The 20,290-nt window shown below is 43.2% G+C and overlaps 1 protein-coding gene across 1 annotated transcript in view; it reads right to left on the bottom strand.

Annotated features, from left to right (window-relative positions):
- The window catches only part of ap1ar (adaptor related protein complex 1 associated regulatory protein), a 102,185-nt gene that overhangs the window by 15,868 nt on the left and 66,027 nt on the right, over positions 1-20,290 (bottom strand). The window contains exons 7-8 of the mRNA XM_041184645.1: positions 18,298-18,359; positions 14,514-14,590 (exon numbers count right to left, since the gene is read on the bottom strand). Coding sequence (XP_041040579.1) covers positions 14,514-14,590; positions 18,298-18,359 — 139 coding nt within the window. The remainder of the gene's footprint in view (positions 1-14,513; positions 14,591-18,297; positions 18,360-20,290) is intronic.

The following is a 20,290-nucleotide window of genomic DNA, read 5'->3' as shown; positions in this document are numbered from 1 at the left end:
CAGTTCTTCATGGACTATGGCTAATTACCTACCTACATCATACAATATTAACTAATTAGTTTCCATAGTCAGCCTTGCTCAATGGTAGTACTTTTGTTGATGAGCCAGAAGTCCATGGAGGTCCAAGTCCATAACCAGAGGTTTGAGGACATAAATCTAGGCTGACACTACAGAATGGTAGTGAGGGAATGCTGCACTCTTGGCTATGCCATTTTTCAGCTAAGATGTTAACGTGAAGCCATATTTGCCCTCTCAAATGGACGCAAAAGACCCCATGCCACTATGTGAAAAGGAGCACGGGATTTCTTACCAACAGTTATCCTTCAACCATCACTATTCAGTCATTAAACTCATTGCTTTGTGGGATTTGGCTATATGCAAAGTGTTTGCCACATGTCCCTACTATGCTTTCAAAATATTCTTCAGTTTAAGGGGGCTTCCAATCATGCATGTTGTATCAAACTGCTCCTTAGCGACATCATCCCAAGGCATAGTATTGGTTTTGTTGTGTATGCTGACAAAACTCTACCTGACAACCACCTCTCTTACTCCTTCACTATTGCTAAATTATGAGACTGCTTAGACAACATTCAGTTCTGGATGAGATGGAATTTCCTCCTATTTTGGGAAAACTGAGGCCATTGCTTTCAGTACCTGCTCTAAACTCCATTCTCTTGCTACCAACTCCATCCCTCTCCCAAGCAACAGTCTGAGATTAAGCCAGTCTGTTTGTACTTCTTGGTGTCACATTTGACTCTGATTTGAGCTTCTGATGTTATATTCATGCCCTCGCTAAGGCTGCCTATTTAAACCTCCATAATATCACTCGACTTCACCCCCATCTCAGCTCATCTGCTGCTGAAACTCACATCAATGATTTTGTTACCTCTAGGTGCGACTATTTCAATGAACTCCTGGCTATTCTCCCATATTTTACCCTTCATAGACTTGAAGTCATCCAAAGCTTTGCTGCCTGTGCTTGCCGACCTACATTGGCTCCTAGTCAAACAATGTCTTGATTTAAACATTTTCATCCTTGTTTTTAAAATCCCACCATGGCCTTGCCCTGCATATCTCTGCAATCTCCTCCAACTCCACAAACCTCAGATATCTGTGCTACTCTAATTCTGGTCTCTTGTGCATTCCCAATTATAATTGCTCCACCATTGGTGGCCATTCCTTCAGTTGCCTAGACCCCAAGCTTTGGAATACCCTCCTTACACCTCTCCACCTCACTTTAATTTAATCAATTTAAATTGTTCAATCACATTTGTGTATGCAGTAAGTTGCTGGGAGATCTAAAAAACATGGAGTAATATTTCCTACTTTTCCTTCCTGTCCAATAAACAACTTATATATACTTCTGAAATAGCGCCTCCTATGGGTCCCAAATCGGGCAGCTGACAGTGAGAGCGCATTTAATTTAGCAATACTAACATTCATTGGAATAGACATAGTGTTAAGGGCTTCGATGAAGTGGATTTCTTGAAGTGTGTACAGGAGAATAGGTCAGTATGTAGAGGGTCTAACAAGAGACGGCATAATGCTGGACCTAATGTTGGGGAATGAAGCCGGACAGGTGGCTGAGGTGGTGGTGGGGGAGCATTTTAGTGATAGTGACCACAACATGATACAATTTAAGCTTGTTATGGACAAAGAAATAGACAAGTTGCGAAAAAATGTTTTGGATTGGGGGAGAGCAGATTTTAGTAAAATAAGGCAGGATCTGGCCAAGATAGACTGGGAACAGCTACTTGTGGGGAAATCTACAGAGGAGCAATGGGGGGGGGGGGCGTTCAAAAAGGAAATGGGGAGGGTACAGGCTCAACATGTTCCCTTTAGGGTGATAGGAAGGAGTAAAAAGCCCAGAGAACCATGGATGACCAGAGATATTCAGGATACGATGAGAAGGAAAGGAGAGGCTTTTAGCAGGTACAAGGGAAGCTAATCAGCAGAGGCATTAGTGGAGTAGAGAAAGTGCAGGGTGGAGCTTAAGAAAGCAATTAGGAGAGCAAAGAGGGGATATGAGAAAGCTCTGGCTGGTAAAAGTAGGGAAGATCCCAAGATAGTCTATAAGTATATCAATGGGAAGAGGATAACCAGGGAAAGAGTAGGGCCCATAAGAGACCAAGGGGGCAATCTATGGGTGAAGCAAGAGGACATTGATAGAGTGTTGAATGAATACTTCACATCCGTCTGCACCCAAGAGATTGAGGATGAAGGTATGGAACTTGGGGAGAGAGACTGGGAGGTTCTTGAACAAGTTGAAGTAGGAAGTGACAAGGTATTGGAGATATTGGCAGGCGTAAAAGTGGACAAATCTCCAGGTCCAGATGAATTGTGTCCCAGACTGCTGAGGGATGCAAGGGAGGAGATTGCAGGGGCTCTGACACAAATTTTGAATTCCTCTCTGGCCACAGGGGAGGTGCCAGAAGACTGGAGAACAACTAATGTGCTTCTGGCAGCATCGGCGAAGAAGAGTTGACGTTTCGAGTCCTCATGACCCTTCGAAAGAACTGGGTGAAAATTATGAGAGGTGTGAAATATAAGCTGGGGGTGGAGGGGGGGCGGTATTGTAGGGACAAGCAAGCAGTGATAGGAGCAGATAATCAAAAGATGTCACAGACAAAGGAACAAAGAGGCGTTGAAGGTGGTGACATTATCTAAGAATGAATGGCAGGGCACTCAAAGTACAGCTCTAGTGGGGGTGGGGTGGAAAGACTAGCAGTGCATACAAGATTTAAAAATAATGGAAATAGATGGGAAAAGAAAAATCTATATAAATTATTGGAAAAAACAAAAGGAAGGGGGAAGAAACGGAAAAGGGGTGGGGATGGAGGAAGGAGTTCAAGATCTAAAGTTGTTGAATTCAATATTCAATCCAGAAGGCTGTAAAGTGCCTAGTCGAAAGATGAGGTGTTGTTCCTTCAGTTTGCGTTGGGCTTCACTGGAATAATGCAGCAAGCCAAGGACAGACATGTGGTCAAAAGAGCAGGGTGGACTGTTAAAATGGCAAGTGACAGGGAGGTTTGGGTCTTTCTTGCGGACAGACCGCAGGTGTTCTGCAAAGCGGTCGCCCAGTTTACATTTGGTCTCTCCAATGTAGAGGAGACTGCATTGGGAGCAACGAAAGCAGTAGACTAAGTTGGGGGAAGTGCAAGTGAAATGATGCTTCACTTGAAAGGAGTGTTTGGGCCCTTGGACGGTGAGGAGAGAGGAAGTGCAGGGGCAGGTGTTGCATCTTTTACGTGGGCATGGAGAGGTGCCATAGGTAGGGGTTGAGGAGTAGGGGGTGATGGAGGAGTGGACCAGGATGTCCCAGAGGGAATGATCCCTATGGAATGCCGCCGGGGGTGGGGGGGGGGGGAAGATGTGTTTAGTGGTGGCATCATGCTGGCGGAAATGGCAGAGGATGATCCTTTGAATGCGGAGGCTGGTAGGGTGATAAGTGGGGACAAGGGGGACCCTATCATATTTCTGGGAGGGAGGAGAAGGCATGAGGGCAGATGCGCGGGAGATGGGCCGGACACGGTTGAGGGCCCTGTCAACGACCGTGCGTGGAAAACCTCAGTTAAGGAAGAAGGGGGAAATGTCAGAGGAACTGTTTTTGAAGGTAGCATCATCAGGACAGATGTGACGGAGGTGAAGGAACTAAGAGAATGGGATGGAGTCCTTACAGGAAGCAGGGTGTGAGGAGCTATAGTCAAGGTAGCTGTGGGAGTCGGTAGGCTTGTAATGGATATTGGTGGACAGTCTATCACCAGAAATTGAGACAGAGGGGTCAAGGAAGGGAAGGGAAGTGTCAGAGATGGACCATGTGAAAATGATGGAGGGGTGGAGATTGGAAGCAAAATTAATACATTTTTCCAAGTCCCAACGAGAGCACGAAGCAGCACCAAAGTAATCATCGATGTACTGGAGAAAGAGTTGTGGGAGGGGGCCGGAATAGGACTGGAACAAGGAATATTCCACATACCCCATAAAGAGACAGGCATAGCTGGGGCCCATTCAGCTACCCATAGCCACACCTTTTATTTGAGGAAGTGAGAGGAGTTAAAGGAGAAATTGTTCAGTGTGAGAACAAGTTCAGCCAGATGGAGGAGAGTAGTGGTGGATGGGGATTGTTCAGGCCTCTGTTTGAGGAAGAAGCTAAGAGCCCTCAGACCATCTTGGTGGGGCATGGAGGTGTAGAGGGATTGGACGTCCAGGGTGAAGAGGAAGCGGTAGGGGCCAGGGAACTGGAAAGTGTTGATGTGACGTAAGGTGTCAGAGGAATCACGGATGTAGGTGGGAAGGGACTGGACAAGGAGAGAGAGAAGGGAGTCAAGATAACGAGAAATGAGTTCCTTGGGGCAGGAACAGGCTGACATGATCGGTCTACCGGGGCAGTTCTGTTTGTGGATTTTGGGTAGGAGGTAGAAGCGGGCCGTCCGAGGCTGGGTGACCATCAGGTTGGAAGCTGTGGGAGGAAGATCTCCAGAGGAGATGAGATCAGTGACAGTCCTGGAAACAATGGCTTGATGTTCAGTGGGGGTCATGGTCCGGGGAGAGGTAGGAGGAAGTGTCTGCGAGTTGACGCTCAACCTCCGCGAGGTAGAGGTCAGTGCGCCAGACAACAACAGCACCACTCTTGTCAGCGGGTTTGATGACAATGTTGGGGTTGGACCTGAGAGAACGGAGTGCAGTAAGTTCAGAGAGAGACAGATTAGAATGGGTGAGAGGAGCAGAGAAATTGAGACGACTAATGTCACGCTGACAGCTCTCAATGAAAAGATCAAGAGAAGGTAAGAATCCAGAGGGAGGGGTCCAGGTGGAGGGAGAATATTGGAGGTGGGTAAAAGGATCCGTTGAATGGGGAGAGGACTCCTGCCCAAAGAAGTGAGCACGGAGATGAAGACGGCGGAAGAAGAGTTCAGCATCGTGCCAAGCCCGAAATTCATTAAGATGAGGGTGTAAGGGCATGAAAATAAGTCCTTTGCTGAGCACTGAACGTTCAGTGTCGGAGAGGGGAAGGTTAGGGGGCATAGTGAATACATGGCCGGGGCTGGGATTGGAAGATGGGGTGGGGACGGAGGGACAGGCAGGGGTTGAGGGCCCTAGATGGGTGCTGGTGTCGATGAGTTGTTGGAGCTTGCATTCCTTAGCACTTGAGAGAAAGAGAAAAAGTTTCTTGTTGAGGCATTGGATAAGACGAAGAATAAAATGAAACTGGGGGCACGCGCAGCTTTGAAAAAGGGTGCGGTGGTGCTGCTGGAGGGAGAGGTCAAGTGTGTTCATATGGCGGTGCATGGCACTGAGTGTGGATCTCAGAATGTGACGGGAACAGCAGTCCGAAAAACATTTTATGCCCTGGAGATACCTGTAATCTTGGGTGGGTTCGAAACAAGAGGGATGGAATTTCAGTTGAAATCCACGTGGGGTAAGTTGGAGACGGAGACAGTCACTGAGAAAGGAGATATGGCTGTGAAAGCGGGTTTTAGTAAACACCTTGTCAAACACCAGGAGGGAAATGGAAAGCAATGAAGGTGAACAAGGCAAAAGAGAGATACAGAAATCTTGTCGCAGAAAGGAGCAAAACTTCTTCAAGGTAGGCATTTCTTGAAGAGGAGTGGCAGTCAATTAAACACAGTTAAAAACAAAAAACTGCGGATGCTGGAAATCCAAAACAAAAACAGAATTACCTGGAAAAATTCAGCAGGTCTGGCAGCATCGACGGAGAAGAAAAGAGTTGACGTTTCGAGTCCTCATGACATCACATCAACAATTTCCAGTTCCCTGGCCCCTACCGCTTCCTCTTCACCCTGGACGTCCAAGCTCTCTACACCTCCATCCTCTACCAGGATGGTCTGAGGGCCCTTAGCTTCTTCCTCAAACAGAGGCCCGAACAATCCCCATCCACCACTACTCTCCTCCAACTGGCTGAACTTGTTCTCACACTGAACAATTTCTCCTTTAACTCCTCTCACTTCCTCCAAATAAAAGGTGTGGCTATGGGTACCTGAATGGGGCCCATTCAGCTATGCCTGTCTCTTTATGGGGTATGTGGAACATTCCTTGTTCCAGTCCTACTCTGGCCCCCTCCCAAAACTCTTTCTCCGGTACATCGATGATTACTTTGGTGCTGCTTCATGCTCTCGTCGGGACTTGGAAAAATGTATTAATTTTGCTTCCAATCTCCACTCCTCCATCATTTTCACATGGTCCATCTCTGACACTTCCCTTCCCTTCCTTGACCTCTGTCTCAATTTCTGGTGATAGACTGTCCACCAATATCCATTACAAGCCTACCGATTCCCAAAGCTACCTCGACTACAGCTCCTCACACCCTGCTTCCTTTAAGAACTCCATCCCATTCTCTCAGTTCCTTCGCCTCCGTCGCATCTGTTCTGATGATGCTACCTTCAAAAACAGTTCCTCTGTCGTGTCCTCCTCCTTCCTTAACCGAGGTTTTCCACCCATGGTCGTTGACAGGGCCCTCAACCGTGTCCGGCCCATCTCCCGCGCATCCGCCCTCACGCCTTCTCCTCCCTCCCAGAAATATGATAGGGTCCCCCTTGTCCCCACTTATCATCCCACCAGCCTCCGCATTCAAAGGATCATCCTCCGTCATTTCCGCCAACTCCAGCATGATGCCACCACTAAACACATCTTCCCTTCACCCTCCCGGCGGCATTCCGTAGGGATCGTTCCCTCTGGGACACCCTGGTCCACTCCTCCATCACCCCCTACTCCTCAACCCCTACCTATGGCACCTCTCCATGCCCATGCAAAAATGCAACACCTGCCCCTTCACTTCCTCTCTCCTCACCGTCCAAGGGTCCAAACACTCCTTTCAAGTGAAGCAGCATTTCACTTGCATTTCCCCCAACTTAGTCTACTGCTTTCGTTGCTCCCAATGCGGTCTCCTCTACATTGGAGAGACCAAACGTAAACTGGGCGACCGCTTTGCAGAACACCTGCGGTCTGTCCGCAAGAAAGACCCAAACCTCCCTGTCGCTTGCCATTTTAACAGTCCACCCTGCTCTCTTGACCACAAGTCTGTCCTTGGCTTGCTGCATTGTTCCAGTGAAGCCCAACGCAAACTGGAGGAACAGCACCTCATCTTCCGACTAGACACTTAACAGCCTTCCGGACTGAATATTGAATTCAACAACTTTAGATCTTGAACTCCCTCCTCCATCCCCACTCCCTTTCCGTTTCTTCCCCCTTCCTTTTGTTTTTTCCAATAATTTATATAGATTTTTCTTTTCCCACCTATTTCCATTATTTTTAAATCTTGTGTGCCCTGCTAGTCTTTCCACCCCACCCCTAGAGCTGTACCTTGAGTGCCCTGCCATCCATTTTTAATTAGCACATTCGTTTAGATAATATCTCTACCTTCAACACCTTTTTGTTTCTTTGTCTGTGACATCTTTTGATTATCTGCTCCTATCACTGCTTGCTTGTCCTACAACCACACCATCTCCCCACTTCTCTCCCCCCCTGCCCCATCTTAAACCAGCTTATATTTCACCTCTCTCCTAATATTCACTCAGTTCTGTTGAAGGGTCATGAGGACTCGAAATGTCAACTCTTTTCTTCTGCGCCGATGCTGCCAGACCTGCTGAGTTTTTCCAGGTAATTGTGTTTTTGTTTTGGATTTCCAGCATCCGCAGTTTCTTGTTTTTATAGCTAATGTGGTTCCGCTTTTTAAGAAGTGTTGTGGAAATAAGCCAGGGAACTACAGGCCAGTGAGTCTCACGTCAGTGGTAGGGAAACTATTGGAGAAAATTCTGAAGGAGAGAATCTACCTCCACTTGGAGAGGCAAGGTTTGATCAGGGATAGTCAGCATGACTCTGTCAGAGGGAGATCATGCCTAACAAATTTGATTAAATTTTTTGAGCAGGTGACCAGATGTGTAGATGCAGTTGTACGGATTTCAGCAAAGCCTTTGACAGGGTCCCACATGGGAGACTGATAAAGGCGGTAAATGCACATGGGATACAGGGTAGTTTGAAAAGGCGGATTCAAAATTGGCTTAGCTGTAGGAGACAGAGGGTGATGACAGAAGGATGCTTTAGTGACTGGAAGCCAGTGTCCAGTGGCGTACCACAGGGATCTGTGTTGGTTCCCCTATATAAATGACATAATGACTATGTGGGGGGTAGGATTAGTAAGTTTGCAGATGACACAAAGATTGGCTGGGTGGTTAACAGGGACGTTGAGTGTCTTGGGCTACAGGAAGATACAGACAGGATGCTCAAATGGACAGATAAGTGGCAGGTGGAATTTAACCCTGAAAAGTGTGAGGTGATACATTTTGGAAGCAGCAATTTGACAAGGAAGTATTCAATGAATGGCACGACACTAGGAAGTTCTGAGGAACAAAGGGACCTTGGTGCGTGTACACATAGATCTTGGAAGGCGGAGGAGCATGTTAATGGGGTGGTGAAAAAGGCATATGGGACACTTGCCTTTATCAATCGAGGCATAAGTTACAAATGTAGGGAGATATTGTTCTATACAAAAATGTTGGAGTTGTATGAACCTTGGTGAGGCCACAGCTGGAGTACTGTGTGCAGTTCTGGCCGCCACATTATAGGAAGGATGTGATTGCACTGGAGGGTGTGCAGAGGAGATTCACCAGGATGTTGCCTGGGATGAAACATTTAAGTTATGAAGAGAGGTTGGATAGACTTGGGTTGTTTTCGTTGGAGCAGAGAAGACTGAGGGGCGACCTGATCGAGGTGTAGAAGATTATGAAGGGCATAGACAGGATGGATAGGGAGCAGCTGTTCCCCTTAGTTGAAGAGTCAGTCCCGATGGGAGATAAGTTCAAGATGAGGGGCAGGAGGTTTAGGGGGGATGTGAAGAAAAACTTTTTTACCCAGAGGGTGGTGACAGTCTGGAAGGCGCTGCCTGGGAGGGTGGTGGAGGCGGGTTGCCTCACATCCTTTAAAAAGTACCTGGATGAGCACTTGGCACATCATAACATTCAAGGCTACGGGCCAAGTGCTGGTACATGGGGTTAGGTAGGTAGGTCAGGTGTTTCTCAAGTGTCGGTGCAGACTCGATGGGCCAAAGGCCCTCTCCTATGCTGTGAGATTCTGTGAATACTGGTTTGTTGACCTATTTGAACACAGATGAAAACACTCCTTAAAACATATCCTGGACCAAGCTTTCTGTCATCCCAGCTAATGTCTCCTTATTTGGCTCAATGTCTCACTTTGTTTTATAATGCGCCTTGGAAGAGCCTTAGAATGTTTCATTATGTTAAAAGCACAATATAAATGTAAGTTGTTGTAGTTGTTACATTGCCAATAAGTTGATATCCACTATGATGAGTTTTCAAATTTGTGCATTGTATTTCCTCTACTTGTACTGCTTGAGTAGATATCTGAGCAGCTCCTCATTCCATGCTTTGTGAAGGACTCTACTTCAATCAGTAAATTACTAGAAACCATATTTTATCCTTCACATCCAAAAATGCACCGGAACACACAGGATCGGCTTTAAAAAAATATATCCGTTCATGGATGGGGGCATTGCTGGCAATACCAGCATTTGTTGCCCATCCCTAATTTTCGTGAGAAGCCATTTAAATCTTTTGTATTGGTTTCAAAGCACTGAAACATCTCAACACCCATTTAACTGATGTACACAGCAGTCTAAACTATTTGTGGTATTGCAGAAATAACAGACCTTTTTAACCCTGTACATTAAGCGTTTTGAAAGGACAGATTTTTCCACATCTATCTGATGTAAAATTTCAAGCACTGAGCTTTGAAACAACACTATAATAATTGAAGAACACTGCAGTTATCAAGATCCTGGAAAATCTGGTAATGTGTTTAAGTCAACTCCATGACTGTCTGATCCTTACCCACCTTCAACAATTTGTAGTTGTATACAACTTTAAACAGAGGACAAATGCTTCAAAGAGAGGAGAAAATAAGTTAGGAGAGTGGATTAAATGTATGGTCCAAGATGTCCTTTTAAAGTTGTTTCAGAAAATGTAAAGCAGAGGGATTCATGAAAATAATTCCAGAGACATGGTAGCCATAGGATCAACATGATTATTTAAAACGGAGGTCAGGGGGTGGGGAACAGAGAAAGAGGCATGTTGACTAAAATCAGAATAACAAAGGCTAAAAGCTGTGATGTAGAGGTTGCAGTGAAGCCATGGAAGGATTCACAAAGATTCTGGGAACAACGTGCTGGGGTGGAAAAAGCCAGCGAAGTGAATAGACTTCATATAGACTAAAATATAGTTTGGGAGCTGGAGTATGTGTAGAGAGAAACTTGAGACAAGAGCATAGCAAAGTCTGGTGTGAAAGTGCCAAAGATGAGATTAAAAATTCAGTGGCAATTTGGACGAGTTAAGAACAGAAGTGGACTGTATTGCCGAGCTGGAAATAGGTAGCACTGGTAATGGGATATAGGATCTGAAATTCAGCTCAGCATCAATCAGTACTAACTAGAGACTGTGCATAGTGATACTGTCACTGGACTAGTATCCAGAGACCCAGGGGAGCCAGGTTGGAATTTAAATTCAATAAAAATCTGGAATTAAAAGTCTTATTATGACCATGAAACTATTATCGTAAAAACCTATCTGGTTCACTAATGTCCTTTGGGGAAGGAATTCTGCTGTCCTTGCCTGGTCTGGCCTACATGTGACTCCAAACCCACAGCAATGTGGCTGACTCAAATGCCCTCTGAAATGGTCTAGCAAGCCGCTCACTTGTATCAAGCCATCACAGAAATTTGATAAGGAATGAAACCGGACAGATCTCTTGGCATCTATCGAGGCACCAAAAACGACATCAGCAAACTCAGCCCCATCAACCCTGCAAATTCTCAATACTAGCATCTGGGGGCTTGTACCAAAATTGGGAGAACTGTCTCACAGACTTGTCGAACAGTCTGACATAGTCATACTCAAGGAATCATATCTTATAGATAATCTCCCAGACACCACCATCACCACCCTCCGAGTGTGTCCTGTCCCACTGGCAGTAGGAAGGAGTTGCCCTAGGAGTTCTCAACTCGACTCTGACTCATTAAGTCTCATGGCATCAGATGAAATATGGGCAAGGAAACCTGCTGCAGATTACCATGTACTGTCCTCCTCAACCGATGAATCAGTACTCCTCCATGTTAAACATCATTTGGAGGAAGCACTGAGGGTGGCAGGGATGCAGAATGTACTCTGGGTGGGGGATTTCAATGTCCATCACCAAGAGTGGCTAGGTAACACCACTAAAGACCAAGCTGGCTGAGTCCTAAAGGACATAGCTACTAGACTGAGTCTGTGGCAGGTGGTGAGGGAAACCATCATTTTTTTTATTCATTCACGGGATGTTGGCTTCTTTGGTTGGGCCAACTTTTATTGCACATCCCTAGGTGCCCTTGAGAAGGTAGTGGTGAATAGCATCATCTCAGTTCCAGAACATCACTGCAGGAGTTCCTCAGAGTAGTGTGCTTGGCCCAAACATCTTCAGCTGCTTCAATGACCTTCCTTCCATCATAAGGTCAGAAGTGGGGATGTTCACTGATGATTCCACAATGTTCAGCACCATTCGCGACTCCTCAGAAACTGAAGCAGTCCATGTCCAAATGCAGTAAAATCTGGACTATCACAAGGCTTGGGCTGACAAGTAGCAAGTAACATTTGCGCCACACAAGTGCCAGGCAAAGACCATCTCCAACAAGAGAGAATCTAATCATCACCCCTTGACATTCAATTACAATTGCTGAATTCCCTACAATCAACATCCTTGGGGTTACCATTGACCAGAAATGGAACTGGACTAGTCATATAAATGCTGTGGCTACAAGAGCAGGTTAGAGGCTAAGAATCCTGCGGCAAGTAACTCACCTCCTGAGTCCCCAGAGCCTGTCTGCCATCTATAAGGCACAAGTCAGGAGTGTGATGGAATACTCTCCACTTGCCTGAGTGAATGCAGCTTCAACAACATTCAAGAAGCTTGACACCATCCAGGACAAAGCTACCTGCTTGACTGGCACCCCACCCACAAACATTCACTCCCTCCATTGCCAAAGCACAACAGTAGCAGCATATACCATTACAAGATGTACTGCAAAACCTCACCATGGCTGCTTCGACACCACCTTCCAAACCCATGATCGCTACCATCTAAAAGGACAAGGACAATAGACAGATGGGAACACCACATAGAAACATAGAAAAGAAGAGTAGGTCATTCAGCCCTTTGAGCTTGCTCCGCCATTCATCATGATCATGGCTGATTCCGCTTTCTGCCCATATCCTTTCATCCCTTTCACCCCAAGAGCTATATCTACCTCCTTCTGAAAACAATGTTTTGGCCTCAACTACTTTGTGGTAGCGAATTCTACAGGCAAACCACTCAGGGTGAAGAAATTTCTCCTAATCTCAGTCCTAAATGGTCTACCCTGTATCCTCAGACTGTGACCCTTGGTTCTGGACTCCCCCACCATTGGGAACATCCTTCCTGATTCTACCCTGTCTCATCCTGTTAGAATTTTATAGGCTTCTATGAGATCCCTCCCTCATTCTTCTGAACTCCAGTGAATATAATCCTTATTGACTTGATCTCTCCTCATACGTCAGTCCTGCCATCCCAGGAATCAGTCTGGTAAACCTTTGCTGCACTCCCTTCATAGCAAGAACATCCTTCCTCAGGTAAGGAGGCCAAAATTGCACACAATATTCCAGGTGTGGTCCCACCAAGGCTCTGTGTAATTGCAACAAGACATCCCTGCTCTTGTACTTGAATCCTTCCGCTATGAAGGCCAACATACCATTTGTCTTCTTTACCAACTGCTGCACCTGCATGCTTACCTTCAGTGACTGATGTACGAGGACACCCAGGTCTCACTGCACATTCCCCTCTCAATTTATAGCCATTCAGATCTGCCTTCCTGTTTTTGCTACCAAAGTGGATAACCTCACATTTATACACATTATACTGCATCTGCCATGCATCTGCCCACTCACTCAGCTTGTCCAAATCACAATGACATCACACTAACCATAGCATTCTTAGAACTGTAGTTGGTACATAAACCACAACTTGGAGGTTCCCCTCCAAGCCACTCCTCATCCTGATTTGGAACTATGTCGCCGTTCCTTCACTGTCACTGGGTCATGTGGACTGCAGCGGTTCAAAGCAGCAGCTCATCACCACCTTCTCAAGAGCAATTAGAGATAGGCAATAAATGCTGGCCTAGCCAGTGATGCCCACATCCCATGAATGAATAATAAAAATAAAGCCACTGCTGGATTCAACAGAGAGCATGAGGGAAGAGTGACTGCAAACAGATGGAAGGTAATCAATGAACAATGTTATCAAGTGGCACTATGCAGATATGGATAGAGCTTTGGACAGCCCAAAGGTAACTGAGTGGATATTGCAGAAGAACTGACAGCAGGAGATAGGTTGCCACATTTACCAATGTGGCTGGAACCATGGAGGAGACCTTTTGGAGGATGGAGTGGTTAATTATATCAAAGGCTGCAGAAAGGTTAAGGAGGATGAAGATTCATAGTGCATAATGGTCACAAACATACAGGTATCATTGGCGTATTTAACCATGGCATTCTTAGAGCTGTAGCTGGTACATAAATGGTGTAGTGAGAAAGAGGTGATGGTGTTAAATAGCAGTTACTTGTTTGAGAGGCATAGAGAGGGAGCTTACAGATTGGTGGTGTTTGGAAAGCATGGAGAAAGCTAGGATGAAGATTTTAAGGATGTAGGTAGTTAGTAACAGCATCTAGCAGGCTTTTTAAACTATGGGAGTTATGAAAACGTTTGAGAGGTGGACAAGGTAACAACACACTGGCAAACTGATTTGAAACTTTACTTCTACAGATTCATGAATCTGGAACCTGTCCCACCAAGCAAAACACTGCTACAAGTAAATACAATGATTATACACGCAAAATAAGACTTTAAATGGCTAAGCATACTGTTGAGCACATGGAGATAAAAACATTGCATTGGTATGAGACAAGATGATCAGAGATAGGATTTTTGGGCCATCAACACAACTGCAATCCTCTCTCAAATCAAGTAAATCTGCCACACACCGTGAAACCAAAATAATGCAACCTTGTACCTTTTCTGATTCAAGGATTAACAGTTCAGTTGAAAAAGATCAAGTATGTGCATTGAAGGCGTTGTGATGAACCAAGTTCCTATTCAAGTCATACGCCATTCTGATACGGGCCTATATCATTGCTTCTTCTTCATGCTGGGTCAATATCCTGGAATTACCTTTTTAACATCACTGTTGGAGCATCTTCAACACATGGTTTCATTGGTTCAAGGAGCAGACCTTTGCCAACTTCTCAGGGTAACAATGGGTGGGATGTGCATTCATATCCCAAGAAATTTTTAAAAATCTAATGGTTGAACTCATTTTGAGATGTTAATCAAATCAGCATATTCAACTTCACACGGCTAAAACAGTAATTCATATACTTAAGAAAAAATCTATGGCAAATAGCTTTTAGGAGCAAACTTACTGTGTTGGTTCCTGAAAGCTTCAGATTGAGATTTTGCATGTTGTAGATATGATTCAAGGTCTTCTTCCCCTGCCCCACTGCTCAAAAGAGGTGGAAAAATAAAAAAAAAATCCATTCAGTCATGTGTACTGTCAGATTATAGACATCTAGAGTTTTGGCAGGAACGCTCCCAATGGGGAGTCATGCTGGCCTCACAAGCAAATCAGGAAATTATGGGGGTGTTCCCCATTATTAAAATGAATGGGGAGAAAAACATGAGACTGTGCCTGATTTTTTGACATGTTCCTGAACAGCAATACTACCTGCAAGGTATGTACATTTGTGAAACTGACCGTTATTTTTCAGTTGAAGATGTGTTGCTGATAATAACAAATTTTATATGTAGGCTGCAGTATTCAATCTTCCAACGCTTTGAGAACCAGGTGCATTGCAAATATTTAATTAAACTTATGATAGTACATTTGTGCCAAAATGTAATATATTAAAGATGAATTCCAAATTTAACTTGGGAATACACTAGTAACCAGACTATAAAATGAACTTTAACAAACAGGTGATTAGTACAACATGCGGTACATTTATGTTAAAAATGATCTCAATTAAATTAAGTTTACTTAAAAGGTTAGGCAACTCGGGTTTACAGTGCTAGATTTTATACGTGGGTGAGTACAGGCAGGTTTACTAATAGTACCAGGAGTAATGCCTGCAGTCTGACAATTATTTTATTTTCCGCTCTTGGGAACAAATACACTGAAATATGCAAACGTTTCTGAATTTGTATTTAGGTGTCCTAACATCCTTTTTTTTACATTGGGAAGTGAGGCAAGGACAGTGATATGATAAGGATATTTCCCCTTTTATTCAAAAAATTTTCTTTCTTTCGTCCTCAAAAATATTTATATTAGACATCTGAATTTGAAGGCCAGCATTATATGAAAATGGAGTGAAGACAGCAGAATGTGGATCACATGGTTTTAAAAGGACACAAGAGGAAGAGGGAAGATGGGAGAGAAATTAGAATGAGTTGGTGACTGATTGCTTAGGGGAATTTGACTTGGCAGCTTAGGGCAAGAAAAACAGCCAAGCCAACTAAATGGATGGTTATCATCTTGGTGCCAAAAATCTTGATCAGCTTCCTGCATTTGTTGTTGGAGGCAAGAGTGGAAGGACAAGGAAGTAGGGACTTAAGGAAATAGCAAGTGGTGGAAAAAGCTAGTTATCTCAATGACTAATCAGTGGATTACAGCTCATTTGATACCTGCTTTTCATGAAATCACAGCGGAAGCTCCCCAAGTATGAGTTTTAATTTAACTGGATATTATCTGTATTTTGACACAAAATCACAACAATAAAATTCACCCAAAGCTTTGTCAAAAAGCTAAACTAGTCTTTTAATTTTTCTTGAGTGATGACTTGGAGAATTTTCTGACATTTCAATTTATTCATGTGTGAAACGAGATAACTATGTCAGCAGATTATGTGACCAAGTAGTATGTCATAAACGATCAGCTGTCCTTTTTTACTAACAGGCAGCTTGATGTTCATTCTTGATCATGCACAACTTAGAATTATCAGAAAGCAAAGCATGATTTTCTTTAAAAAAAATTAAAAAATAAAGTTCAGGATTACGATCATCAGGTTTTAAGTTACAGCCCAAAAGGAACATGAGAGAAGCAGATTTGTTGCTGACATACAGCATGTTGTGGATGGAGAAGGTAAATGTAGTGTGATTATACCCAAGCTTCATCTTGTTCACACTTCATATCAATACGTATGCACTTTCTAATGTAACTGGACATCTATTAAAATGAAAAAACAACTTCCTTAAGTGCCTTATTATTGAAATTGGAAGATCAGGAAATGGCAGAATTACTAAATTGCTAATTTGTTTTAGTAGTACACCCTCACAGTAGGAAATAAGGATGACGACAGAGTAGTAGAGCTATAAGGAAAGCTAAAAAATGAGGCAAGGCACTAACTGGATTCAACGTAAGCTTCAAAAACATCAGTATGGGATAACTAATGGGATTAAAAGTAGACAAATCTCCAGGACTCAATGGTTTCCCACTTCATGTTATTAAAAGTAGGTGAGGGAATTATTCATACGCTAATCATAATCTGCCGAAATGCTCAACTCAGGAATTGTTCCCTTGGATTGGACGACTGCTTTATTATTTAAGAAGAGAGGTGAAGTGGGAAATTACAGTCCTTTCAGTCTAAAGTTAGTTGTGGAATAAAAACTAGAATTTTTTTTTGTGACAAAGTGACAGAGCATTTGGACAAATAGCTGATTGGAGAAAGCCAGCGTGGATTTGTAAAGGGAGTCACATTGAACAAACCTAGCAGAATTTTTGAAGCGGTTATAAACATGATATATAGGTGGTGTCTATGGATCTAATTTATAATGGACTTCCAGAAGGCATTCAACAAGGCTCACATAAGAGACTTAGCAAAAATAAGAGCACATGGAATTGGGAGCAACCTACTGTCTTTGGAGGTAGAAAAGAGAGTGTAGGGATAATAGATATGTACTCAATTTAGCAAGATGCGACTAGTGGTGTTCCTCAAGGATCTGTGCTGGGGCCTTGGCTTTTCACTATAGCTATAAATGACTTGAATGAAGAAACAGAGAATATATTGGAGTCTGCTGACAACACCAAACAGGTGACATTGTAAATAGTGCAGAGTGGAGCAGCATTGTTGTAAAGGGACATTGATAGATTAAGTTATTGAGCAAACTGTGGAGATGGAATTCAATGTAGGAAAGAGAGAGATTATCCATTTTGGATAAAGAAAGATATCTGTGAATATTTTCTAAATGATGATAGGTAAGAACTGTGAATGAGAAGAGAATTAAGATACAGGTACAAAAATTACAAAGCTAATAGACACGTACAAACATAATTTAAAAGGATAATGGATTGTAGGCCTTTGTATTCCAGCCCTCTTGAGATAAAGGGGTGCAAGTTGTGTTACAATTCCAGAGAGCTCTGGTTATTCTCAGTATGGTCCAATGCATTTAGTTCTGGGCACTGCACCTCAGGAAGAATACAATGGTCTTGGAGAGGGTGCAGCACAGAATCACCAGAAGTATGCTGGGACTAAGCGAGTTAAATTATGAGGACAGGTTGCATAAACTAGGTTTGTATTCTCTTGAATGCTGGCCAAGACAGTGGGCTAACTCCCCACTCTTCATGTCTCAAGGGTTGTTTTATATCTACCTGAACAAGCAGGTAGGGCCTCTATTTATCCAAATGATAGCACTTCCAGGAAAGCAGCACTCTTTCAGTACAACTTTAAACTGAAAGCTTAAATAGCTTAAGTATTTGTAGGCACATTATCATGATGCGTGAGTATTTATGCATATGCATTATGATGCATTTATCACAAGGATAAAAAAACAGAACCAGAAAAAATTCTTTCCTTTCTTATTTCACACTGAGGTCAATTATCACTACCAGCCAAGGTTGGCCATCATGGACCTGATCATTTTTTTGTATGGCTCAGGTGTTAAATAGGCAACTGCACAGCTGGGAAAACATACATACAAGCTACCTTGTGCTACTGTTTGTAACACCTGCATGCTCTGCTATTTCAGTGCCTTAGGGCAAACAATCCTCCAAAAGAATCAACTGGAATTCAAAAGACACACTACGAGTAATGCTGGACCCCCTTATGTTACAGAAGTGACAAGATAGTTTACAATATCTGTAAATAATGAACTGAATTGCAGCTTCTGTATAAAAACTCACTGGAAACACCTTTAATATTAAAAAGATCTCACCTTTGTTGATCAGGGTCTGCAGCAGACTTGGCCCTCTGTTTCATTTTTTGCAACCTTTGTTGCTATAAAGCACAAAGATTGGTTAATTAATCTTTTTTGCATAAACGTAGTATAACTTAATCTTCAGACCAGATGAGGAAGCTAATAAAACATACAACATATCTAACTTACATGTGAGGCTGCAATCAAGGTTATCTTAAAATATAAACATTAGAGAGCTGTAAAGCATGAAGCAAAATAGCAAATATAAACCTTTGTAAAAAGTTTCCAAACAAAATCTGTTTTCAAATTTTGCCTCAAATTAACTGCCTTACTAAATAATACTTTTCAGAATTTGTCAAAATCTAAATTAATCTTGAATTCCTTTCCTGTTCATTGGCTACATTTGGAATATTTAGTTTCACCAAGTATTTATATCAAAACAATCAATAAACTACACGTTGAAATCAACAGGGTAAATGCAATTTGACAAAGAAACAAGTTGAAGCAAAATTTTAAAAATAATGATTTTAATTGCTTTTTGACTTCAAATTGGATATTTGATTTTACATTTTGTAATATTGTCCAGGTATTCTGACCAAAATATTTCAGGGCTCCAACGACAACTTATATTTATATAGCATCTTTAATAAAGGAAAATGTCCCAAGGCGTTTCACTCAAGAACTACAACAGGCAGAAGCTGCCATGAGCTAAAGAGGATGCTAGAAATGGTAGTCAAAAGCTTGTTTAAAGAAATAGGTTTCAGGAAGAATCTTAAAGGAGAGGAGATGTAAAGGAGGGAATTCCAGAGCTTAAGGCCTTTAAGATAGAAGGCATTTGGGCAAAGGATAGTGGATGCACTCAAGGCCAGGGTTGGAAGACTGCACAGATCTTGGCTGATTGTAGGGCTGGAGGAAGTAACAGAGATAGGAAGGGGTGAGGACAAGGAGGGTTTTGAAATGAAGATAAGAATAAGGCTGTTGTTGGACTGGGAGCCAATGTAGGTCAGTGAGACTTAGTGGGGTTAGAATGCAGGCAAGACTCTGAGCACAAATTTATTGAGGGTGGAAGATCAAAAACCAACCTGGACAGCATTGACAGGAGCAGGGGTTGGCAATGTTCCAGCTGTAGAAGTAAATGATCTTTGTGATGCGGGGTTAGAAGTTCAGCTCAGGTCAAATAGGATGCTGATGCTGTGAACTGTCTGGTTCAGTCTGAGACAATGGTCAGGGAAGGGGGTGGAATCGACAGCGAGGGAAAGGAGTTTGAGGCAGGGGCTGAAAAGAATGGCTTTGGTCTTTGCAATGCTTAATTGGGAGTAAGCTGTGGCACATCTAGGGCTGGATGTCAGACAGACACTCTGACAACAGAGGGGGAATGGTTGAGATGTAAGGTGAAGTGGAGGTGGATGTTGTCAGAGTACATATTGAACCTGACATTTATTTGGGTGGTGATGGTGCGCGCCAGCACGTACATGAGAAATAGGAGAGCATCTGGGATAGATCTTTGGGAGACTCCAGATATAATAATATAGGGGTAGGAAGAGAAGTCATTGCAGGAGATTTTCTGGCTAAAACTGGATAGGTAAGAATAGAACAATGCCTTTTTTAACCAGTAGAGGGTGGTTTCCTTTTTGTAAATTCAGTTCTTTCTATGACTGAACTTCATTTTTTATAAGATTCCAATTTCTAATATGATTTACTTTCGAAAATTAAGCACTTTGTGTATTGTGTTTTAAAAGTCACTTAGTGGTGCAGGTGTTTATGTGATTAATTTTTGTTCATTTATTCAAAGGATGTGCGCTGACAAGGCCCACATTTATTGTCCATCCTATATTAAGGATCAAAATAACCCAGTAATCATTGAATATCAAAGTAAATGAATTAAATTTCAAACTATGGCACCCAGTTGGCTACCCTCTGATCATACTACAGTGGAAACATTGATCATTATGGATTACAGGTGATGCCAGGATGATCAAATAAGCATGTGTAGTCAGGATGGCAAAAATTC

Source organism: Carcharodon carcharias, chromosome 1 (assembly GCF_017639515.1).
Source record: "Carcharodon carcharias isolate sCarCar2 chromosome 1, sCarCar2.pri, whole genome shotgun sequence".
NCBI lineage: Eukaryota > Metazoa > Chordata > Chondrichthyes > Lamniformes > Lamnidae > Carcharodon > Carcharodon carcharias.
Note: the sequence above shows the minus strand (reverse complement) of the source record. Positions and strands in the feature narration are given on the sequence as shown.